At 53.9% G+C, this 20,152-nt stretch overlaps 2 protein-coding genes across 4 annotated transcripts in view; one reads left to right on the top strand and one right to left on the bottom strand.

Moving 5' to 3' along the window:
• TOMM70 (translocase of outer mitochondrial membrane 70) overlaps nt 1–2,980 on the top strand; it is a 31,481-nt gene extending 28,501 nt beyond the window's left edge. For both annotated transcript variants that reach the window (XM_060172198.1, XM_060172199.1), the window contains one exon: nt 1,129–2,980. In XM_060172198.1, the coding sequence (XP_060028181.1) occupies nt 1,129–1,282 (154 nt within the window). In that variant the 3' untranslated portion in view covers nt 1,283–2,980. The remainder of the gene's footprint in view (nt 1–1,128) is intronic.
• A 3,065-nt stretch (nt 2,981–6,045) lies between these two features.
• Nucleotides 6,046–20,152, bottom strand: part of NIT2 (nitrilase family member 2) — a 17,055-nt gene continuing 2,948 nt past the window's right edge. Inside the window, exons 2-10 of one of the 2 annotated variants that reach the window (XM_060172196.1) lie at nt 20,040–20,152; nt 17,300–17,420; nt 15,550–15,638; nt 12,888–12,981; nt 12,385–12,459; nt 11,964–12,042; nt 10,443–10,541; nt 8,806–8,861; nt 6,046–7,382 (exon numbers count right to left, since the gene is read on the bottom strand). The exon at nt 20,040–20,152 is cut by the window's right edge and continues 6 nt beyond it. In XM_060172196.1, the coding sequence (XP_060028179.1) occupies nt 7,291–7,382; nt 8,806–8,861; nt 10,443–10,541; nt 11,964–12,042; nt 12,385–12,459; nt 12,888–12,981; nt 15,550–15,638; nt 17,300–17,420; nt 20,040–20,152 (818 nt within the window). In that variant the 3' untranslated portion in view covers nt 6,046–7,290. The remainder of the gene's footprint in view (nt 7,383–8,805; nt 8,862–10,442; nt 10,542–11,963; nt 12,043–12,384; nt 12,460–12,887; nt 12,982–15,549; nt 15,639–17,299; nt 17,421–20,039) is intronic. The other variant, XM_060172197.1, reaches the window with a different exon arrangement.

Genomic DNA, 20,152 nt, shown 5'->3' with positions numbered 1-20,152 from the left:
TAGCCAGGCCTCCCAGAAATCTGTCAGATTTTCTCATTAAATAGAAGAGACTGAAAATATTTAGAGAGGAAGAATGGAAAGAAAAGAGCTTAAGGGCCAGGTGGTGGCGCAAAGCACAAGGACCCGAGTCAGGATCCCGGTTCGAGCCCCCGGCTCCCCAGCTGCAGGGGAGTCGCTTCCCAGGCGGTGAGGCAGGTCTGCAGGTGTCTGTCTTTCTCTCCCCCTCCCTGTCTTCCCCTCCTCTCTCTATGTCTCTCTGTCCTGTCCAACGGCGAATGACATCAACAACAGTAATAACCACAAAAGGGGGGAAATGGCCTCCGGGAGCAGTGGATTGGTGGCGCAGGCTCTGAGCCCAGCAGTGAGCCTGGAGACAAAAAAGGGAAGAAAAGTCAGAGCTTGACTAGAACCTACTACAGCCGACCGAATGGGCAACATGCAGCGCTGTTGCTGAGTCCCTGTCTCCGGGATAAGGGAATTGGCTAAGACTTCGCTGACTTACGACTTGTTTTGTGTAAATGCTTATATCGAGTCGCGTTACTAGGTGACAGCTGTTCACTCCAGAGCGCAGTGTAGCCTGCCACACCATCTAGCTGCAGTCACGGCATCCCTTACACCCGTCCAAGGCCCAGTACCCAACTCTAGGCCCTTGTTCCTTACTCTCATCTTGACAGAGGCAGAACTAGTACTCTACTGAGCCTCTACTGAACTGGGGTATAAAAGCTGACGGCCAGGCAGGTTAGAGGCCTATCTTCTCTGCTAAAGTAACTGATCTTGCCGATACCTCTTGCCAGGAACCGGTAGAAATTGTCTTACTTTCTGTCACTCGGTTGCTTTTGGAATTCTATCTCTGCTTCAGAATGGACAGAACATACATACATACATATATATATGTAGGTTGTTGAAATGTTTGTGGGTTTTGACCCATTTACATTGACAGTTGCATGCAGATTTTAAAGACTGGGTCAGAATATTCTCGTGCCAGAGCAGGGCGGGCATAGAGCTCCTTAATCTTTTTGATGCAAATCTGAATTTTTCTTAGAATGTACACAAAACATTAATCACAGACTTAATTACATGCTGCGGCTTTTATTGACTTGAGACATTTAAAGTTTTTTGTCCTTTTAGAGGAAATATGGAGAAAGCCATTGACATGTTCAACAAAGCCATTAACCTGGCCAAGTCAGAAATGGAGATGGCCCATCTCTACTCGCTCTGTGACGCCGCCCATGCCCAGACAGAAGTCGCAAAGAAGTACGGGTTGAAACCACCAACATTATAAAGGACGGGGGAGGAAAATGGCCCTCTTTTTAGAAGAAGTTTACCCTCTTCGACTGAACCCTAAAGGCACTCAAACCGTGTTGAATGGTGGACCTCCGTGTTCTGTTGATGCTGTTGTCCTTCGTCATGTCCGTTTTCGTGTTTAGGTGTTGTGGGAGTGGCTGTTGACGCGCGAGTTTGCAGTTTCACGGCTTTTAATTCCTGTGTAAAAAAGCTTCGAACCTGCTAAAGGGATATTTAAGCAGAAGTTACAAAGAGTACAAATGATAATTGGCCATGCAAATAAAAACCTTGATTTGTTAATTTGGCTTTTTTTTCCCCCTGAGGGGAGGGATGCTTACATTCTAGATAACTTTGTCTTTGCGTGTATGATGTATTTTACAGCACGTTGGCTTTCTGATTAAACAGTAGGTGCTGTAAAATAGGTTTCTGTTAGATTCAATTAATCCTTCCTAAATTGTTTTCAAGGAAACTAAAGCTCAAAGGGAATTTTGTTTTGAAGGGAGCAAAACTGAGATGCTTCAGACCGCCCGCCGTGCACGGTGCCTGTCACTCCGCACAATTTTAGACTCAGTTAAGCCTCCGACCTGCTTCAGCTCAAGGCATCATTCATCTTCAAGTTTTCATGCAGTGAATTCTGCAGAAGCAAAACATGCCAATTAATGCATGTGCTAGGAGGTGGAGTTTGGCTGGAGAGTGGACCAGGCAAGAGGTACGGCGAAGCGGACGTATTTGTAATTTTGGGGCTCTCTTCTTAACGGATACCACTACCCCCGGTGTCCTCCTCAGAGCTGTGGGGCAGCCGTGGGCACATTTACAGCAGCTGCGCTTCCACCAGGCAGTAGGGCTGCAGGTTCCGAGAGGCCAGGTACCGGGGCCGGGAGCGGAGTTTCCTAAGGCAGCAGCCGCTGCTCCGTGAGGACACGGGCAGGGCCCCAGCGTCCAGAGCTGGCCTTGGTCCTCCCTGCTGGGTACTGCGACAAGCTAGCTTGTTCTCCTTACCTCCCCTGAGCAGTCACTTCGTAGTTTCTTCCCCAGCTGTCCCTCTTAGAAGCCATTCTTCTGCCTGTTTATCGGATGGGAGAGAAGTTATGTCTTGGTATTGGGTGGGAGGGTCTATTTAAACGAGAATGTAATAAAAGAGCACTTGTTACCGTCTTGACTGAAATATATATTAAGTTTCCACTCGATGGGAGTAAAGCAGCCTTTTACCCTTCTTAAAAGGGCACTTTACTGAAACCAAAAAGATTTTGTCTACAAATGCTCTTTTGAGAAGCTATTAGGAATCACTCCCTTCATAGTCAGTCTGGGAAATAGCCAGAGAGCCTGTAAGGAGTGAGAGCTGTTAACATAACTCAAGGTGACTTAGGTAATGGCAAAATTTGGGCGCTGTCGTTTTAGTTAGCCAATGATGCACCTCCACGACAGCCCCGAACACAGAAGCGGTTCACATCTCTACAAAAGTCTTTATTTGCATGGCTATGTTTACGCGACAGTGCTGTCTGCTCCTATCTCGCCCCCTCCCCTCTGCGGGTGGGGCGGAAAAACGCGTACAGGAAACTGAAGCATGTGCCATTGACTTGCATTCCAACCCTCGCCTGTTCCCAAAACATTGGAAACTGCACTGAAAACTGCGTCTGTAGCTTTTCTTTTGTAAGTGACCTCATATGTAAATTCACCAAATAAATATTACATTCAAGTTTTCTATCTATTCTTTTTTAAGTATAAATAGACACCGTTTATTCATTAATTGTTGTGTTGAGTAGATCATAATCATCATCATCCTTATGGATTCTTAGCTGTGAAAGGTACAGACACGGCAAGTTGTTACACCGCAGGTGAGATTCAGAGATCTTGACACGGGGAACTCCTGGGTGGACAGCAAGTGTCCTCCAGCCAGAGAACGAGGCACTGGTGTGGGGCCAGGCGGTGGCGTACCTGGTTAAGCGCACACACTACAGTGCACAAGGACCCAGGTTCAAGCCCCTGGTCCCCACCTGCCGGGGGAAGGCTGTGTGAGTGGTGAGGCAGGGCTGTAGGTGTCTGTCTTCCCCCTCCCCTCTCAATTGTTCTGTCTCTATCCAATAATCAACTAAAAGAAGGCATTGACCACGGGCCCTAAGACAAGGGAATCCAAAACAGCAAACCGGGCAGCCCGCGAGGAGGAGTGTAACCCGGTAGCGATGGTGGAGCGCCTGCTCGGGGAGGACCAGGCATGACCGAGGCCAGAGCGGCAGTGTGAGAGCCGCCACCCAGTAATGGAGTGTGCAGCTTGGGGTTGAGAGCATGAGGTCCTGAGTTTGATCCCCAGCACTGCTCGTGCCAGACTGATGAGCTTGTGTGGTGCCAAGCGCAAGGACCCGAGGAAGGAGCCCCCAGCTCCCCACCTACCTGCAGGGGGGTCACCTCACAAGTGGTGAAGCAAGTCTGTAGGTGTCTATCTTTCCTCTCTTGATTTCTCTCTGTCCTATCCAACAACGACAGCAAAGACAAACGAGAAGACGGGGGTAACAAAAGGGGAAAATGGCCTCCAGTGCAGACACCGAACCCCAGCAATAACCCTGGAGGAAAAAATAAGTCATTTATAACACTTAAGAACAGATTTAGAAGCCCAGAGGCCGGCACACTGAAAGTCATGTTTAGTATTAATGAATTAAGAGTAAGAACTACACTCGGAGCTGGGAGACGCGTGATCTGGTGGGACACACCTGGAAGGGCCCAGGGTCGAGCTGGCCACATGGAGAGATTGGTAGGATCAGTAGAAAGGAATCCATTTTCAATGTAAGTTGAGAGGGCCAGGGCTTGTTCGCAGGTAGATCTTCCTGGGCGGAAACCAGCCTGGGCGGGTGATAGGAATTTCTCTGTAAGAGGAGAAATATGTGACAGAAGCAGCCTCTCAAGGAGTTTGTCACACACGGAGAGGAGAGAAATTGGTCTATAGCTGGCGGCCAGTGTTGGGTCTTTCTTTGGTTTCAAAACCGCTATTATCTTCGCACGACGCCAAACTTTGGGCATAGACTCAGATTCCAAGATGTGGGACAGGAATGAAGCGAGCCACTTCTTTGCCGCAGGACCCAGGTTAAGAATGAGTTCTGGGGTGATGTTATCATAGCCAGCAGCCGTTCCCGGTTTAACCCTCTTCAAAGCGTCTTCCAGTTCAGACAGTGTAAAGGGAGAGAGTTTTGGAGATGGACAAGATAACCGGAAGTGGGATGACCACTCGTGGGAAATTTAAAGACGGGTGCTGTCTTTGTTGATCTCACAGCAGCCTATGACACGGTCTGGCACCGTGGTCTCCTGGTCAAGATCTCAAGATGCCTGCCTCCATGGGTGGCCAACACTATATCGTTTCTTCTCCAAAACAGAAGATTCCGGGTGCATCTGGGTGACAAGTCTAGCAGGTGGAGACTTGTCTCAAGTGGCCTCCCCCAGGGCTCTGTTCTGGCTCCTACGCTATTTAATATTTACATCAATGACCTCCCAGAAACTTCTTCAAGGAAGTTCATCTACGCCGATGACATCTGCTGTGCAACTCAGGCATCCAAGTTCGACATCCTCGAGGAAACACGAAAGACATGTCTCTGATATCTGATGACTGTAAAAAATGGCGACTAATCCCTAGCACTGCAAAAACGGTATCATCTGTTTTCCATCTACACCATGCCTCGGCCTCGCGTGAGTTTAATGTGCAGCTTGGCGATACGAGAATCCGGCATGAAGCCCAGCCAGTCTATCTTGGCGTCACTCTCGATCGCACCCTGTCATTTCACGAACATCTCATAAAAACTGCAGCAAAGGTGGGCGCGAGGAATCACATCATTGCAAGACTGGCCAGCTCCTCATGGGGCGCGAGCGCTTCCACACTGCGATCATCCTCTCTGGCATTATGCTATTCCACTGCAGAATACTGTGCCCCAGGATGGTTCCGTAGCCCCCATGTCCACTTGGTCGATTCCAAATTATATTCCTCCATGAGGATCATTTCTGGAACCATCCGTTCCACCCCGGTTCCATGGCTGCCAGTTCTCAGCAACATCGCCCCGCCAGATATTCGTCGGGATGCGGCATCATCTAAGTTCATTTCCCACGTCTACGCTCGACCGGACCTGCCAATATACGCGGATATCTTCGCCCACCCTGTCCAACGCTTGACGTCTCGTCACCCAATCTGGTCCCCTACGCCTACACTGAACTTCTCTGTTCCAGACTCTTGGAAACAGAGTTGGCAGTCAGCTGAGGTCAAGAACAAACACCTCATCACAGACCCCTGCAAGCGTCAACCCGGCTTTGACCTAGCACGTTATGATCGGGCCCTCCTCAATCGCTATCGAACAGGCCATGGCCGGTGCGCCGCTATGTTCCATCGCTGGGGAGCCAGAGACGACCCGAACTGCCCCTGCGGCTCCAGACAGACTATGACCCACATAGTCAACGACTGCCACCTCTCCAGATTCAAAGGAGGTCTCGAAACTTGACATCAGGCTCAACCTGACGCTGTTAACTGGCTACGGAAGAAGGGCAAACGCTAGAAGAAGTAGTAAAAAGGAAAAGGGGAGAAGCAGGGGCTGGTCTTCCTGCCAACGGGGCACCACAAGGAGAATTAGCAAGGGGAACAGTGCCTGCGAGACTGGTGCCTCCTCCCTCCTGTCAAGAAAGAGTCCCCAGGAGTGAAGCCCAAGCACAACCCTGATGCCATTGCTCTTACAGCTGAAGAAAAGCACTCGTGTTTTTTTCAAATGTTTATTTTCCAAGAGTAAGAATTAATGCATAGGACCACAGTGCTGCGCGAAGGCTGACTGATGCAGTAGCCCCTAAAAGCTGTTCAGGATACCCACTCCCAGCTCTGCAGGTGTCACCTTGACAACCTGAACTTGGCCCTGCTGGAACTACTTGCACAACAGACGTTGGCAACTGCCACTATGGAACCAGGTCCTTTCCTCAAACGGCTGGTGCCATGCACGTGCCAATCTGATACGGGATATGACGGGCAGAAGCTCATCATCATCATTCTGTTATGTAAAGGGACCGGAGAAGAGAAAGCATTACTGAGGAGAAAAGGAAAAAAGAAGCCGCTTAGATGCCACCAAGGAAATCGCTTGCAGATTCCTACTACAGTTGCCTTGACAACCGGCTCTGGGAGGGCCTGTCTGGGGAGAAGGCTCCTTCCTCACCTGCCGCCCTCCCCCCAGGCCTACAGGGCTGAAGAGCCCAGAAAGGGTGGGGCTGCCATCTATCCATCGCCTGCCTCCCCTCCTCCCCGGAGCTGTCACCACCCAAAGCTCTAGCTGCTGACTGCTGGGGAAAGAATGCTATCGGACAAGCTCTCATGTGATGAACGCCAACTTCAGCAGAAGTGGTCTGTGATAAAGTCCATCTGCGGAAACCCTGGGGGGGGGGGGCACCTGCTGAGTGAGGCCTGAGAGAAGCGCCTTTCCCCTCCTGCCCGCCCTTCAGCGCCAGCCTCAGCCTCTGCTATCAACAGCAGCATGCACTCAGCAGGGCGCCCAGGAAGGGAGCGCTAGTTGGCGGAGCCAGCCCGCTGGCACAGAGCACCCCACCACGCCCGAGACCCCAGACCCGCACGCAGACTTCACACCGCAGGTGTGCTCAGGTGCAAAGGTGGTGTCGCCCCCTTTCCCTGCATCTCACCCTGTCCGGAAGCAAAAAGGGAAAAGCCCACAGATGGCAGTGAGCCACAGTAGAAGAAATCTCCATCGAAAACTTGAGAGGGGCTGGGGCTCTAAGCACCGGGTTCAAGCCCCCGCTCCCCACCTGCCGGGAAGAAGCTTCGTGAAGCAGGGTTGCAGAAGAGGGGTCTCTTCCTCTCTCCCTCCCTATTTCCCGCTCCCCTCTCAATCTCTCTGGCCTATATGATAAAATGGGGGGGGGGGGCGCATTCACAGTGCTGGCACCAAAACCCAGTGATTAAGCCTCAGTGACTAGAGAGAGTTCAATACGGAGTCAGGCTGCAGAATCGGCTTCCTGTCACGACACTTGGAAATGTTGACTTCAGGGTTGTTTTGCTTCTACTGCATAGAGGTCTGAGCGCTTCTGGCTGTAAATAGGTATTTGCTGGCGTACTTCTGTCAACTTCTTCAGGTCTGCAAAAAAACAGACAAGTGTATATAAGATGTAACCCCTCACTAAGGGGGTTTTCCCTTTCACCCACAAACAATATAAAACCAACTAAAATAGGCCTACTAACAATCTACAAAACTAAAATAGGCCTACTATATATAAAATGGAGACACCCAAATCTTGATCTGCAATATTCCAGTCTTTAGGTTCAAAACTTGTTTGGCTTTATATGTTAACTCTTTCAGCCACCAGGTCCCAGATGCTAACATGATGTCAACCTGACTTCCCCACCAGTGTGTCCTGGACAGACAACCCCACCAATGTGTCCTGGAGCTCCGCTTCCCCAGATTCCTGTCCACTAGGGAAAGAGAGAGGCAGACTGGGAGTATGGATCCACCTGTCAACTCCCATGTTCAGCGGGGAAGCAATGACAGAAGCCAGACCTTCCACCTTCCGCATCCCACAATGACCCTGGGTCCATGCTCCCAGAGGGATAGAGAGTGGGAAAGCTATCAGGGGAGAGGATGGGATACGGAGCTCTGGTGGTGGGAATTGTGTGGAGTTGTACCCCTCCTACCCTATGGTCTTGTTTCCTTTTTATAAACAAAAATTATATTTAAAAAAATCAACCCGCCAATGCCCATGTCCAGCGGAGAAGCAGTGACAGAAGCCAGAGCTCCCACCTTCTGCTCCCCATAAAGAATCTGGGTCCCTGCTCCCAGAGGGATAAAGAACAGGGAAGCTTCCAGTGGAGGGGAGGGGACACGGAGCTCTGGTGGTGGGAACTGTGTGGAGTTGTACCTGTTAGCTTACAGTCTTATTAATCATTAAATCACTAATAAAAAATTAAAAAACGGGGCCAGGTGGTAGTGTAGCAGGTTAAGTGCAGGTGGCACAAAGCACAAGGACCGGTTCAAGAACCCCGGCTCCCCACCTGCAGGGGAGTCGCTTCCCAGGCGGTGAAGCAGGTCTGCAGGTGTCTGTCTTTCTCTGCCCCTCTCTGTCTTCCCCTCCTCTCTCCATTTCTCTCTGTCCTATCCAACGGCCACAGCAATAACAACAACAATAAGAACAATGGCAACAAAAGGCAAAAACTAGCCCCCAGGAGCAGTGGATTCGTGGTGCACCGAGCCCCAGCAGTAACCCTGGAGGCAAACTAACTAACTAAATAAATAAATATAAAAAAGCAACCAGCCCAAGCAAGTAGCTCAACAATACAAGTCTTGTCTAGCACACATCTGGCTAGCACTGGGCAAAAGGTCGATTTCAACCCCCCCACCACCAAATCAAACCAAGGTAAAAGTCCCCCAGGACTTGTCCCAAAGAACCCAGAATAAATTGCGGGGATGGGGGGGGGTGCTAAGCAGTCCTTCCAGGTGACAGACACTTTGGAACTACAAAACCTGACCTCAGAGCAAGGAGACGCAGACACTGCGGGCTCCTTACCTATGTCTGCGTACACAATCATTTCTTCCGCGTCAGCTTTGGCCAGGACCTCCCCCCTGAAAAAGATTCGGGGGAGAATAAGCGGCTCTGCTGCTGTCTGAGCTGCAATCTTACTCTCTTCCTCGCCCTCTACAGGCCAGGGGGGAGGAAGTGAGGTTGCTAACAAGATGGGAACCCGACAGGCGGACCCAGTGGGGAGTTGCGGGGAAACTGAGATGTGACCTGTGGACCAGCGACCGACCGTGTCCCCCTGCGACTGTAAACCAGGCCTCCCCCGATAAAGGAAAGCTGGCAGGGCTCCGCGCCCGTCCTGCCTTCCCAGGCACAGTCTCTGGCATAAGGTGCGAGGAGTCTGGAGTCTCCAGTTCCCGACCCACTGCGGGGACTCCGTAGGAAAAGCTGCCAGCAAGCTCTAGGACAGCAAAGGGCCCCCAAAGGGCAGCTGGGCTGAAGCATGAAGAGCTGGCGACACAGCCATCTACAGCCAGCAGGAAGTCTGCATCGCCACCAGCCCTGGGTTCCAGGCGCCACGTCCCATCGCCCGCACACGAGTGCCGGTTCCTGTGAATGTCAGTGTATCACTGTGATCTGGGGGTCAGCCCTGTGTGTGCGGGTGAAGATGATGTGTGTGGAAGTGCTGTGCAGAACAGAAGACACGTTTGCTAACGCGTACAGGACGCGGCAGTTCCTGCCTGAGTGGGCTCCGCTCTGCCCTCTGAGCCCGCCCGCCCACTCTGCCCCATCACTGCACAGGGGCCAAGGGCTCACCCTGTGACTCACTCCTGCCTCAGTCACTCAGTTTATATTTCAAGCAAAATGAAGAGAGCAGGATCTCTTGACTAAAACCCCACCCGCCCGCCACTACTGCCTGGTCTAACTGGTGAGGAAAGTCACTCAGAAACTGAGGCTGGAGGGTGGGGGTAGGTGGCATAATGGTTAGTTATATAAGGACACTCTGGCCGAGGCTCTGAGGCTCCAGGTTCCAGGTTCAATCCCCCACAGCACTATCAGCAGGGCCCTGGGAAAGACGAGAAAGAGACTCTGAAGGTGGCAAAGGTCAGTCAGGAGTGCAGGACAATTTCTTTCTTGTATGGTTTCCAAGTGGCAGCTTCTCTCAGAGACATGTACAAACTGAGGGGCCAGGCGGTGGCGCACCTGGTTGAGCGCACATGTCACAGGGCACAAGGACCTGGGTTCAAGCCCCCAACCCCACCTGCAGGGGGAAAGCTTTGCGAGTGGTGAAGCAGGGCTGCAGGTGTCTCTCTCTCCCTCTCTCCCCCATCTCTCTCGATTTCTGGCTGTCTCTATCCAATAAGTAAATAAAAGGTGATGAAATTTATTAGAGAGAGGGGAATGTGTGAACTGGGCCCAGGAGCTACCTCAGCTGTAGAGCACAGGACTTGCAGGCCTGAGGTCCCAGGCTCGATTCCAGGCAGCAGATGTGCCAGAGCGGAGCAGACCTCTCGTCACGTGTGCTCTCTCTTTCATAAAACATACATTTTGAAAGGACAGTCGAGGCCTGGCAGGCGCGTGGTGGGGGGAGGGAGGCGAGGAGGGCAGGGCGGGTCTGGGGCCGTCAGCCACCAGCCCAGTTTCTCTCCAGCCCTGGTGAGCCTGTCCTCACTCAGCCAACTCACCAAGGAGACACCACGGTGCTATGGCCCCAGGCTACGTAAGAGGCTTTCTCGTCCCGAGCCTGCGATGCTGTGGCCACGTACACCTGGTTATCGACGGCCCTGCGGTTGGTGGACGGACAGAGGCTGTGAGTCACGCATTACAGACCCGCAACATCTCCCAGCCCAGATGTGCAGGCCCGTCTCCACAGCGAGGACAGGCTAGGCCTGTCGGACGCGGGGCGCCCCGAAGCTGAGCCGTCCTCCCCCCCCCCAGGACATCTTCCTGCCACCAGCAGGACAGCTCGCGGGGCGTCTGCTCCGGCTGGGTCTCCACCCCCACCCCCACCCCCACCACCCCCACACTGAACGAAGCTGCGGCTGCTGCGTCTTCCCCATCCTCCCTCCGCCTGGCAGAGCCAGCTCACGGCAATGAAGGCCTAAGACAACAAGGACAGCAGCGACCGCCTGAGCCTGCCCTCGGTGGGGCCCGCGGCCCCGACTAGCCGCCGGGGGACACCGCCACGCTGGGAGCAGAGGTCAGGGTGCTGACATGCGGGCCCCGGGCGGACCATGGGGTCGCAGTCTAAGGTGTCTCGATACTGTCCTCATGTCTGAGAGCTGCTCTCTGTCCTGATCCGGCTTTCTAGCCCTAGTCTCAACTCTGACACCGTCTCCACAGACAACACTTTAATCACCTGCATGGTACCTGTCGGGCTCAGGCAAAAACTACTCAAGCCATAAGCCCTTTGGAACACACCTAAAATAGACTTCCTGGCTTCTTCCATGAAGACCCCCAATTTCATCTGCTCTATTCCTGTCTTTGGGTTCGTGTTTATTACACGATTTGTCCTGCTTTACATCTCACGGCCTTTCAGCCACCAAGTTACAGATGCTTCCGTGACATCACTCTGCTCTCCCCGGCAGACGCCCTCACCATGTGTCCTGGAGCCCCCCCTCCCCAGAGCCCTGCCCCACTAGGGACAGACAGACACAGGCTGGGGGTGTGGGTCCACCTGCCAACACCCATGTCCAGCGGAGAAGCAATGACAGAAGCCAGAGCTCCCACCTCCTGCTCCCCGTAGAGAATTTGGGTCCAGACTCCCAGAGGGATAAAGAACAGGGAAGCTTCCAATGGAGGGGATGGGACAGGGAGCTCTGGTGGTGGGAACTTGGTGGAATAGTACCTCTATTCTCTTACAATCATTATTAAATCATGAGTAAAAATTGTATAGAAATCCGGTAAAAGATTACTTACATGTGCATACTATTATTCAAGTATTGTTAATGCTTCTGAAATAAAACTATCCATACACATGCTAAAAAAACAGTGGTCTGGGGAGGTGGTGCAGTGGATAAAGCATTAAACTCTCAAGCATGAGGTCCTGAGTTCAATCCCCAGCAGCACATGCACCAGAGTGATGTCTGGTTCTTTCTCTCTCTCTTCTTATCTTTCTCAGGAATGAATAAATAAAATCTCTAGAAAAAAAATACAGCCTTGCACACAGAAACACTGACATGCAGTCCTGCTGAAAATGCTCTCACCGGCCTCGCTGAAGCAGCTCCCAGTGGGCTGGCCCCGTGGTCAGATTAAAAGCTCCAGGGTACACCAACAGCTTGCAACCTGAGGGAGAAAAGGCCCCAGAGAGGGAAGGAGAAGGAGTGGATGCCGGGGAAAAGCACCCCACTAAGTCCTCCCTGGTTCCTCAGCCACGGTGACCAAAGCGTAAAGATGCGCAGTCGACGGAAAGGCTGGACCCCGGGCACCAGTCTCTAGCTCAGTCCCCGGCTGCACACGTACCAGGGGGACGCCCTGCTTCTGTCCCTCCCTCCTGCTAGCCCTCGAATCAGTGAGGAAGACGCCGGCTCAGTCCCCGGGGTCCCCGGGCACAGGAGGCTGAGGGACCGGGACGAGGTGGAGAGGGAGAGGGAGAGGGAGAGGGAGAGGAGAGGGCTGCTGCCTCACCTCTCTGGGCGTAGACTTGGGCCAGCTCTGCGAAGCGGATGTCGTAGCAGATGCCCAGGCCCACTCTGCAGTAAGCTAGTTTCCGAACAGAAAAGGCACAAAGGGAGAGGGAGAGTTAACCGCCTCCAGCGCCGGCGGCTCGGGCCTCACGATTTCAGGATCGCAACGTGCTGACCGGGTGCACGGGGCCGGGGGTGGGCACGGCCACCGCGTCTCTACTAAGGACACATCTGCCAAGCACGCATCCTAGCTGCGTGTCTGGTGAGGGGAGGGTTCAGTCACAGCCTACCATGGGTACTCTGGACAAAAGCTGCGGCCAAAGGGAAAAGTCGGGGCCCGCCATGCCTTGCTCCTCCCACCCAGCTCCCTTTCGAGCTCGCTGCCCTGCTGCCTTGTCGGCCCGACTGGAGAAGCGGGAAAGAGGCCGGAGGAAAGGGCAGCGAGCTGTCCCCGGCCCTCTTTTCCCAGAGCTGCTGAGAGAGGCGGGCGGACCCGGTACGCACGAGTATCAAACGTGGAGAAGCTATCACCGGGACTCAGTGTTTGCGATTCCTGAAAGGTGATCTTCCCAGGGACGTTGATGTCAAACAGGTGGATCTGCAGGGCAAACGGTGGAGTGGGTCACCTGGTGTCTAGCTCGGGGTCCCCGCGTCAGCGACTGAGTGTTTTGATGGCTCGAGAATGAGGAGTGTTCGCAGCTCGGCTCGACAGTCCCACAACCTACCCCAACATTTACCGGCATCTCCTCAAAATGAACTCGCGCACAAGGAACGGGGGGGACATGTGCTAACAGGTGATGCTGTACGGCTGACGACTTTCTCCTTCACACGGCAAAGCGGAGGCCAGGTTCCGAAAGAAGTGACGGCGCTCTCTGCCCCTCTCTCCCTTCACCTTTGATTTATTTATTTATTTGACAGGACAGAGAAATCTTAGAGGGAAGAGAGACAGACACCTGCAGCCCTGCTTCACCACTCCCAAAGCTTTCCCTCCGCAGATGGGGACCAGGGGGCTTGAACCCGGGCCCTCGCACAGGGTAATGTGTAAGCTCAACCAGGTGCACGGCCACCCAGCCCCTTCTCTCTGCCCCCCTGTCGCTTACCTACAAAACAGGACAAGGAGGAGAAGGTGGAGGAGGAAAAGAAAAGAAAGAAAACTATTTCCACAGTGAATCAGCAAATTAGAAATGAAAATCCCAAGGGAAGGCGGGCGGTGGCGCAGCAGGTTAAGCGCAGGTGGCGCAAAGCGCAGGGACCGGCGTGAGGATCCTGGTTCGAGCCCCCGGCTCCCCACCTGCAGGGGAGTCGCTTCACAGGCGGTGAAGCAGGTCTGCGGGTGTCTGTCTTTCTCTCCCCCTGTCTTCCCCTCCTCTCTCCATTTCTCTCTGTCCTATCCAACAACAATGACATCAATAACAGTAACAACTACAACAACGATCAAACAACATGGGCAACAAAAGGGAAAATATAGCCTCCAGGCGCAGTGGATTCACAGGAGCCCCAGCAATAACCAAAATTAGTTACGAGGGCCGAGTGGGGGCGCACCTGGCCGAGCACACGCTACAGTGCGTAAGGACCCGGGTTCGAGCCCCTGGTCCCCACCTGCAGGGGGGAAGCTTTGTGGGTGGTGAAGCAGGGCTGCAGGTGTCTGTCTGTCTCTCTCCTTCTCTGTCTCCCCCTCCCCTCTTGATTTCTGGGTGTCTCTATATAATGAATAAAGATAAATTAAAGAAAAGAGAAATTAGTCCCCAGCATAAGCCAGAGGTGAGTAGTGCTCTGGTCTCTGTGAGTGGGTGCGTATGTCTCTTTCTCTCTGTGCCTCTGTCATCAGTAAGCACACAGATCAAAAAACAGAGACAAAAAAGAAATCAGTGTGGGGGCCGGGCAGTGGCGCACCTGGTTAAAGGTGCTCCCATCACAGCGCACAAGGACCCAGGTTCAAGCCCCCAGTCCCCACCTGCAGGGGAAGAGCTTCATAAGTGATGCAGCAGGGCTGTAGGTGTCTCTCTCTTTCTCTGTCTCCCCACTCCCCCTCAATTTCTCTGCATTTATCCAAGATAAATAAATAAAGATAAATCAGTTCTGTGAATTTACAAAGCAGGTTTCTGGATCCTGATCTGACGTCACCAAGGTTTATTCCAGCAGAACAGGTGAATAGCCGTCAGGTGTGCAGGCCTGAACAGAAGTGACAGGGTGACACGGCCTGCGGGCATCTCCTGGGGACACGTGACGCTCAGGCCCAGGGTTCCGCAGCCTGGGGGCGGCATCACGGGGAAGGCTTTGGGCCCGAGTCCAGTTCACCACACGTGCACAGCGATGCTGGTTCTCTCACGCCTCCCTCCCCTCAGCAATGACACAAATGTGGGACTGTGTGGAAGTCTGGTAGAGCTTAGGGAAGCTCCCCCCATCCTCACCGATGGAGGTCTGAAACACACCTCTCTTGTTAGCCTCTCTCCATAGAGATGAGCCAAGAGACAAAAGTCTATCAGACTCAGCTCCTCTGTAAGACTCCCGCTTCACAACCAGCCTACCTCCCGGCTGTCAGCCAAATGGTTGCACTCGCTCAAAGCTCACACATTCCACCTCACTTTTTGATGATCACTTCACCTTTTGATCACAAAGGAAGAGCACATCCTGTCACACACTCCTAACACCCTCAAGACCTTATTTCCTGGGGCCCTTTTGCTGTCGTTGAAGCCTTGTCCCTCCTTCTCTGTCTCACCTTACTGGTTCAGCCACTGTGCTTCTCTCACGTGCCTTTGGGGAATCAAATGCCTGCATCAGGAGACCAACTGTACTGATCTTCATGTATCAACTCTTGGCATACCAGCCCCTGCCAGAGGGGCATGCTGACCTTTAAGAAGTTCTTGTGGAGCCTTCTAGATCAACCCAACCCTCCCCCCAGTAAACGAGTGTGTTCACTCGTGCCAGAATCCTCCCCAGTGAGTCTCTTTCTTTTCACGCAGTCTCTAGCTGAGAACCACCCACGCGAGCTCCATCACACAAGCAAGCACGTGGAACATCCAGCACAGCAGTGACAGGGTGACACGGCCTGTGGGACACCCTGCCCCGGGTGACCTCAGCAGACGCCAGCAGGACCCGCGCAGAACCGCGGCGGCAGTCGGGGGCGACTGTGTGGGACGACTCAGCTCACTCGAAGGCCACGAACCTTTCTGTGGGTCACCAGCAGCCTGCCATCGGGCCCGAACACGGCACAGGTGTTATACAGCTTCCCGGCGTCTTTCTCGGGGATGGAGCCTTCCAGAGAGAGAGAGAGAGAGAGAGAGAGAGAGAGAGGGAAGGAGAGGGAGAGGGAGAGGGAGATGGAAAGCCGTCAGCAAAGGCTTCATCACAGCTCCACAAAACCTTGAGGAACCGCCACCCAGCTGCAAGGTTAGTTTGGTCTCTTACTCGCCTTTTTCTTTTTGAATACGGTCTTTCAGAGAAAAGCAGAATGGAGGCTACACATGATGAGGTCAGAGGCCAAAGGCAGGTTTTAAAATAACAAAACTGACGCCAAGCGCAAGGACCGGCCTAAGGATCCCGGTTCGAGCCCCCGGCTCCCCACCTGCAGGGGAGTCACTTCATAAGCGGAGAAGCAGGTCTGCAGGTGTCTGTCTGTCTCTCCCCCTCTGTCTTTCCTCCTCTCTCCATTTCTCTCTGTCCTATCCCACGACGACGACAATAATACCTACAATAAGACAACTAGGGCAACGAAAAGGAGTAAATAAATATTTAAAAAATCTAACAAAACTGTTTCCAAAATATGAATAGATATGAGCCCCAGGGCAGATCGAGGGGTCAATAGTCTGTAACACGACAGTGACTTGATGTGCCTCAGCATGTGAGCCTGGGCCTCCAAAGGTCCGGCCTTGGACGGTGTGGCGCGCGGCCCCGGGGCAAGGAGCAGAGCTGCTCCCAGAAGAGTTTGCAGCCGAAACTGGGCAGGAACTGGTCTCCAGTCCTCGCTTCCCGCTGGCCTGGCCCTCGGGACGCGCTCTGCTCTGGGGCGAAGCCGGAGGAGCCGAGGCCCCAGAGGGACCGAAAGGCACGACAGGGAGACCCCAGCCCTCTGAGTGTCTCCGAGCCTGCAGCTCTCCACCCCTGCCGCCCCGCCAGACGCAGGCTGCAGTCCTCAACCACGTCCGCCACGGCCCTGTATAAAACGAAGACGCCACCCGGTGAACTCTGCACACCCCGCTTAGTCGCTCGACACCGCCTCCTGGGGGGCACAGGAGACGCAGCCCCCGACACTCCCTGCCGCCAAGCATCTGTCTCAGCTCTGGGCGTCTCCACTAAAGGTCTCGCTGGCTCCCTGTGCAAGAGATGCCAGGAAAGCTGACAAGCAGCAGAGCGAGTGGAGGGCTGACAAGCTGCCTCATGCTGCCTGCGAGGCGGCGCAGTGCATAAAGCACTGGACTCTCCAGCATGAGGTCCCGAGCTCAACACCTGGCAGCACATACACCACAGTGACGTCTGGTTCTCTCTCTCTCATGAATAAATAATAAAAATCCTTTTAAAGAAATAAAATATTTTTTCAATGACTGAATGGTATTCCACAATGTCACTGTAACAGCAAAAGTAACTGAAGTCTCTTCAACATTCAGGCCATTCCTTTCTTTTTTTATATTTATTTATTTCCTCGTGTTGCCCTTGTTTTATTGTTGTAGTCATTGGTGTCATCGCTGTTAGGACAGAGAGACATGGAGAGAGGAGGGGAAGACAGAGAGGGGAGAGAAAGACAGACACCTGCAGACCTGCTTCACCGCCTGTGAAGCGACTCCCCTGCAGGTGGGGAGCCGGGGGCTCGAACCGGGATCCTTATGCAGGCCCTTGCGCTTTGCGCCACCTGTGCTTAACCCGCTGCCACCACCCGGATCCCATTCAGGTCACTCTTATACGTGAGGGGAGGAAGTCACCTCCGACGAGGTAGATGCCGCACTCCTTTGCTACTTCGGAAAGCTTGTGTGTGGATTCCCCAGGGATCTGCTCCGCGTACGCAGGGAAGTAGTCGGTGCCATACGGACAGTTGAAGCACTCCTGGTGAGGAAGGACAGGTGAGGGGCAGAGGGGAGGTGAGGAGGGACAGGTGAGGGGCAGAGGGGAGGTGAGGAGGGACAGGTGAGGGGCAGAGGGGAGGTGAGGAGGGACAGGTGAAACACTCTTGGTGAGGGGCAGAGGGGAGGTGAGTGCGGCCCGCCCTCAAACACGGGCCCGTTTTCAAGTCTCCTTGTGTGGAGACACAGCGCTTCCCGCAGATCTGCTTGAAGAAGCGGAAGGAGGTAAAAGCAGCCAGGCCTGGCCCACGGCCGCCTGCAGGGCTCGGCAGCTGCTGGGGCAGGTGCCACCAGGCCGGCTCCCCTTGGCGCGAGACAGCGCCTCCCCGACAGGCGCCTGGGCTCCGCCACCGCTCAGGTTACTCATGAGCTGTAGCTGGATAAACCCTCAGGCTCCTGTTTACATGAACTTAATCACGCTATGCAGTGAGGCTTGTGTCTGAAAGACCCCAGCAACTCTAAAAACCAGACACTAATATGCTTTTTATCTGTCTTTTAACCCGAGAGATTTTTATGATTATCTTTACTTTTTTTTTTTAAGAATTGATTTATTCATGAGAAAGATAGGAGGAGAGAACCAGACATCACTCTGGTACATGTGCTGCCGGGGATCGAACTCGGGACCTCGTGGTTAAGAATCCAATGCTTTATCCACTGTGCCACCTCCCGGGCCACATCATTATCTTTACTTATTGGATAGAGACAGCCAGAAATCGCGAGGGAAGGGGGAGCTAGAGAGGGAGAGAGACAGGGAGACGCCTGCAGCCCTGCTTCACCCCTCGTGAAGCTTCCTTCCCCCTGCAGGTGGGGACCGGGCTTGAACCCGGGTCCTTGTGCCCTGTAGTGAATCCGCTCAACCAGGTGCGCCACCGCCCGGCCCCGTGTCCCCTATGAGCTCGGCTGTTCGCAAGCTGCCTTCTGCACTGTCCTTGGAGGCAGCCGCCCCCGGCATGTCTGTCTGCGGCAGCCGGCGGCCGGTGCACCGCGACTCGGGAGAGAACTGGGGCGCCGGGCCCCGAGTCGGGAAACCCAGGGCCGAGGGCGACCAGCTCGCAGGGAAAGCTGAGGCCTTGAGCCGCAGGAGTTCACCCACGAGGGAGCCAGGAGGCCTGGCTCGGTGCAAGGCGCTCGCTCAAGCAGCTGAGTCCCCGACAGGCAGCCTCGGGCCCTGGCGCACCGCACCGGCTCCGCACGCGGCGTGCTGGGCGCGGGGACCCGCATCAGGGTCGGGGCTGCAGGCTCTCTCTTCCTCTCCGCCTTCCCCGTCAATGTTCCTGTCTCTGCCCGATAGTAGAGAAGCGAATCTTCATCAGGCGGGGCTGAGCACACGTTACCGCACTCAGGGCCGGCCGGGGTTCAAGCCCGCAGCCCCCATCTGTGTGGGGGAGGCTCAGAGAGGTGAGGCGGGGCTGCAGGTGTCTCTCTTTTTCTCTGCCCCCACCCATCCTTCTCAAGTTCTCTAACCTTCAAAATAAGGGGGGAGGCAGAGGGGTGGTCGCAGGGAGTGGTCGATTCATCTTGCAGCTCCAGTGATAACACTGATGGCAATTTAAAAAACAACAAAACTTAATCAGACGAGGAATGAAAGTCAGTTTCAGGTGCACTTAATACTCTGGCTTTAGGTTAGTTCCTCCCTCTGAACAAACGTGATTTTAAAAACCTGGGCCGGGACTGAGGAGACAGCAGAATGGTTACACAAAAAGACTTTCTTCCCCCTTCATTGGTGGGAAAAATAAAGTGGGCCAAGAAGGGGGTCATCTGACAGTCTCATGCATATGCAAAGCCCTTATTTCACTCCACAATAAAAATAATAATGACAGGTGGCGCAAAGCGCAAGGCCCGGCATAAGGATCCGGGTTTGAGCCCCAGCTCCCCACCTGCAGGGGGGTCTCGCTTCCCAGGAGGTGAAGCAGGTCTGCAGGTGTCTGTCTTTCTCTCCCCCTCTCTGTCTTCCCCTCCTCTCTCCATTTCTCTCTGTCCCATCCAACAACGATGACATCAATAACAACAATAATAATAACTACTACAAGGGCAACAAAAGGGAATAAATAAATATTAGATAATAATAATAGTAATAATGAGGGGGCCAGGCAGTAGTGAAGCAGGTTAAGCGCACGTGGTGCAAAGCGCAGGGACCGGCATAAGGATCCCGGTTCGAGCCCCCGGCTCCCCACCTGCAGGGGAGTCGCTTCCCAGGCGGTGAAGCAGGTCTGCAGGTGTCTGTCTGTCTCTCCCCCTCTCTGTCTTTCTCTCCTCTCTCCATCTCTCAGTCCTGTCCAACAGCAATGACAACAATGACAATAACAGCAAGGGCAACAAAATGGGGGAAAAGGCAGGAGCAGTGGATTCACAGTGCAGACACCAAGCTCCAGGGACAACCCTGGAAGCAAAACAAATTAAAATAACTACGACTGCTGCTGAGAGCTACCACCGTGCCGGTCCATCTTCGCCTATCTGACCACGAAGACTCTTGCTAGGACGGTCTCGCAAACACCCACGGAGCACGGGGTGGCCAGAGGACCTGACTGGACCCTGGTGCCTGAGGGCACATGCAGCTGCCAGGCCGGCTCCTCACGCCCAGAGGCAGGGCGGCCATACTCACCGGGAGAGAAATGAGCTTGGCTCCTTTCCTCGCTGCCTCCCGGATGAGACCGCAAGCTCGAGTGAGGTTGTCCGATTTGATGGGAGAGACCCGCAGCTGGATGAGGGCCAGGC

The sequence above is a fragment of the Erinaceus europaeus genome, chromosome 14 (genome assembly GCF_950295315.1).
Source record: "Erinaceus europaeus chromosome 14, mEriEur2.1, whole genome shotgun sequence".
In the NCBI taxonomy this organism is placed as follows: Eukaryota; Metazoa; Chordata; class Mammalia; order Eulipotyphla; family Erinaceidae; genus Erinaceus; species Erinaceus europaeus.
Note: the sequence above shows the minus strand (reverse complement) of the source record. Positions and strands in the feature narration are given on the sequence as shown.